The sequence below is a fragment of the Acipenser ruthenus genome, chromosome 8 (assembly GCF_902713425.1).
Source record: "Acipenser ruthenus chromosome 8, fAciRut3.2 maternal haplotype, whole genome shotgun sequence".
Classification (NCBI taxonomy): Eukaryota; Metazoa; Chordata; class Actinopteri; order Acipenseriformes; family Acipenseridae; genus Acipenser; species Acipenser ruthenus.
Genome location: NC_081196.1, coordinates 13,937,917 through 13,941,351, shown reverse-complemented (window position 1 = coordinate 13,941,351; position 3,435 = coordinate 13,937,917). Strand labels below are relative to the sequence as shown.

General features: G+C 37.8%; 1 protein-coding gene across 1 annotated transcript; it reads right to left on the bottom strand.

The window, feature by feature from the left end:
• Nucleotides 1-1,517: 1,517 nt before the first annotated feature.
• On the bottom strand, nt 1,518-3,025 carry LOC131737819 (olfactory receptor 52Z1P-like). The gene has a single exon (XM_059029543.1). The coding sequence runs from the start codon at nt 2,999-3,001 to the stop codon at nt 2,063-2,065; it is 939 nt and encodes a 312-aa protein (XP_058885526.1). The 5' UTR covers nt 3,002-3,025; the 3' UTR covers nt 1,518-2,062.
• Nucleotides 3,026-3,435: the final 410 nt, after the last annotated feature.

Sequence of the window (3,435 nt, the reverse complement as noted above, 5' to 3'; positions counted from 1 at the left end):
ACACTAATTTACACATCTGCAGGGCAATCGCCGTACTACACCAAATATTATGACATACAGGGGCTCAAGTAAGGATTGCAGACCGTAGCTGGAAAGGACAGAACTTACCTGCAGTACAGATCCAAACTCTTGAGAAATTATTGAGACTAGACGGGCAACTGAATGTAATTGCTGAGAATGCTACATTAATACCATTTGATGGTGTGCACACAGAACTGTGTAGCTGTTGAAGTGCCAGTTCTCATGAGCTGGACCAGTTTAGATTGTTCACTGCTTGGATTCAATGTCATTGAGAAACTTATAAAGAGACAAGATGAACAATCTGGGAACAATAAATGTGAATTAAGTACAATATCAAGTAAGGCAGTGAATGTAATAAGGGGCAAAACTGAGGCAATGGTAACCACTGTTCAAGCTTTGGATTTTGTGGATTTTGAAGACAATTACACCGTCAGGATGGAAAAAAGGGTGTGACTGTCACAATTTGCAGACCCCGGCCCCCCAGTCCCTTCTTTTAGTCCAGATGCACCCCTTGAATACCATAAATCCCTTGACAAGGGGTCGGTGCTGGTGCAGAGGTGCACCCGTGTTGGGCTGTGGGGGCCTGTCCGCAGCCACCTTGCACCACCTCCCTGCTCCATGCACACAGTAGCTCAATGCCCTGCAGGGTGGCTGTTGCTGCTGGCAAGACGGGACCACAACGGCGCAGCTCCAGTATCCCAGACTGCACACAATTACATTATGTACCGGTCAAGAGACACCATCTTGAATCCTTTCATTTGCTGTGAGGGTAAAATACTCACAGCTTGAATGGATTTATTCATCAATAGATTCCCAAACATTCTTTTCTTTCTGCTGATCTTTAAAATCTGCTCTATCTACTGCATACATGCAGGGATTGCCAGTAGTTATACAGAGCACCCATGTTTAGCCTTGTATCACCTAGCAATGTTCTTGTACAAGCACCCTGTACAAATAACAAATCAAATCAAAATACCTTTGTTACATATACACAAGTTATTCTTGTATTATGACTCTTAAAATACATCCACCTAGTAACAGGGAGAAATTGTCATGGGACCAATTGTAATAGACCCATTTTACAGTGTATGTTATGGTATACAGTAGCAGCATTGTGTTCTGTATGTATGGGTGTCGGGCAGAGGTTAAGACATTTGCTAAAAAGAAAGACAAGCAGTAGCAATATATATATATATATATTTTTTTTTTTTTAATAACACAAAAAACAGAGCTGTAACATACACTGTAGGCCCCCTTGGATCAACCAGGTGTTTCATTGAAAATAAAAAAAGCTTGTATAACACATTATTCCTTTTTTTCTGTACCATATTTCTAAAATATCGTCATACAACAGCAAGATCATATAATGGTTATTATTGTTTTACACTGTTCGTGAGGCAGATTCAAAATAGTAGTAAGGGCTACTACTGGTACTGGATAATAATAATATTCTCAGACCCCCCCCCCCCCCCCCCCCCGCTATACAAGTAGTCATTTGAAATGGACTGACACGAAGGTTTCCTGGTTCAAATTATTTTTGAATATGCTCCACTGTCTATACTGCTAAGGAGATTAATCTTCAAAAATGTTATTATAGTAGGTGTGTAGATCTCATTTTCCTATATAAAAGGCACATTATGGTACATGTGTATTCGATTATTGAATGATATTATGAGTCCCTGCATTCTACTTTAAGAAGTGACAAGGAACACACAGACAATGAAAACACATCAACTGGTTACTGAAGAGTTTCCTATGACTCACATTTTATCAATGTGACTGAGTTCCTTCGTGGGACCCTTTGAAGTAGAATGCATGAACGCAGTGGAAGCGTATTGAAATGTCTGCAAGGAGGGATCAGTAAACTTGATACATCAATAGCTTTGATAAATACAAAACATGTTGGACATAATGTTTACTTCTTTTATGGTGAATAGGAAAATGTGAGACTGAAAAGATCTATATTGACTATTAGGTTTTTTCGTTAGCTCCATTTCCTGTACTTTGGGGTAAATGCTGTGATTATATGCCTCTATGTTTACTAAAAGGAGGATGTTTTCTTTTTGAACATCTTTATTATTGTATTCCTAATTTCTTTTGTTTTCAGTCCATAAATGATTGGGTTAAACACTGGGGGATATAATATAACAGCTACTCCTACTACTTTCCTAAAAGAGGGAGAAATCTGTTCAAATCGATAAGAAAGTATTAGAAAAAGGGCAGAGGTATATAGAATGATATACACAGTTAAATGTGTAGCACAGGTTTGAATAGCTTTGCTCTTTGCATCAGACTGTTTGTTCATTAAGCATGTCAAAAGAATCTGAAAGTATGTAAAGATCATTGCCAGCAAAGATAATCCCTGAATTAAACCTGTTATAAACAAGCCATATATATTATTTATACTTGTGTCTGCACAGACCAGTCTCATAAGCGATGGGTTGTCACAGTAAGCATTTGAAATAATGGATCTACATCTTTGAAGCCTCAAAACCAGTACAATTAACACACCTATCAAAATGAAATCCAAAACCCAAACTAGTATGATTATTTTGATTACATTGCTGCTCGTCAGGATCGCATTGTATCTTAAAGGGCAACAGATTGCAACATATCTATCATAAGCCATGGCTGTCAATATAAGCAATGAACCTGCTGCATAAAAATGTATGAAAAAAGCCTGCATGACACATCCTGGGTGTGTTATAGTTTCTGAATCTGTCAAAGTGTCCGCCAATAATTTAGGAAGCAAAGCAGTGGCTCCCATCAGGTCATTGATTGGTAGATTGAAAAGCAACACATACATGGGCTCGTGTAGTCGTTTTTCTAGAGCTATTGCAATGAGGATCATTAGATTGCAAAAAACAATAATGCAGTAGAGTAACGTTCCAAGTACAAATGCAGCATATCTGCCTGCGGGCATTAACTTGAAGCCACCCAGTGTTAATGTTGAAGTGACGTTGGCTGACTGGTTCTCCATTGATCCCTTTGCCAGAATTAGTGTTCTTGGCAGTCTTACTGAAAAGGAAAAGGAGGAGAGATTTGCCTTTCATTTCATATAAGAACTATACACCAATCCAATGCACTTGATCTCTTAAAATGCTCAAAACTAAAATGTTTCCAGTAAACTTACAGTATTAAAAACATTACAGCAGTAAACTGGTATACTGAAGTGAAAATTGAAATAAACAGCCATGCATAAAAACAACCACTTTGCAGTATTTACAGAACTGCATTTTACCATAGTGTATTACGAAACTTTCAGTAAATTAAATTTCAGTAAATATAGTAAGTACTGCCAACTACTATAACTCCTGCATGGGCAAACACAAACTACAATATAATACAGTTTTACAGCAAACTGCTTCTGTAAATTGTAATATTCCCTGTAGAATACTGCAGAATACTAAAGTA

Bases quoted from the DNA above. Each gene is read 5' to 3' on its own strand.
- LOC131737819 (XM_059029543.1), bottom strand. From the start codon at position 3,001: ATGGAGAACCAGTCAGCCAACGTCACTTCAACATTAACACTGGGTGGC.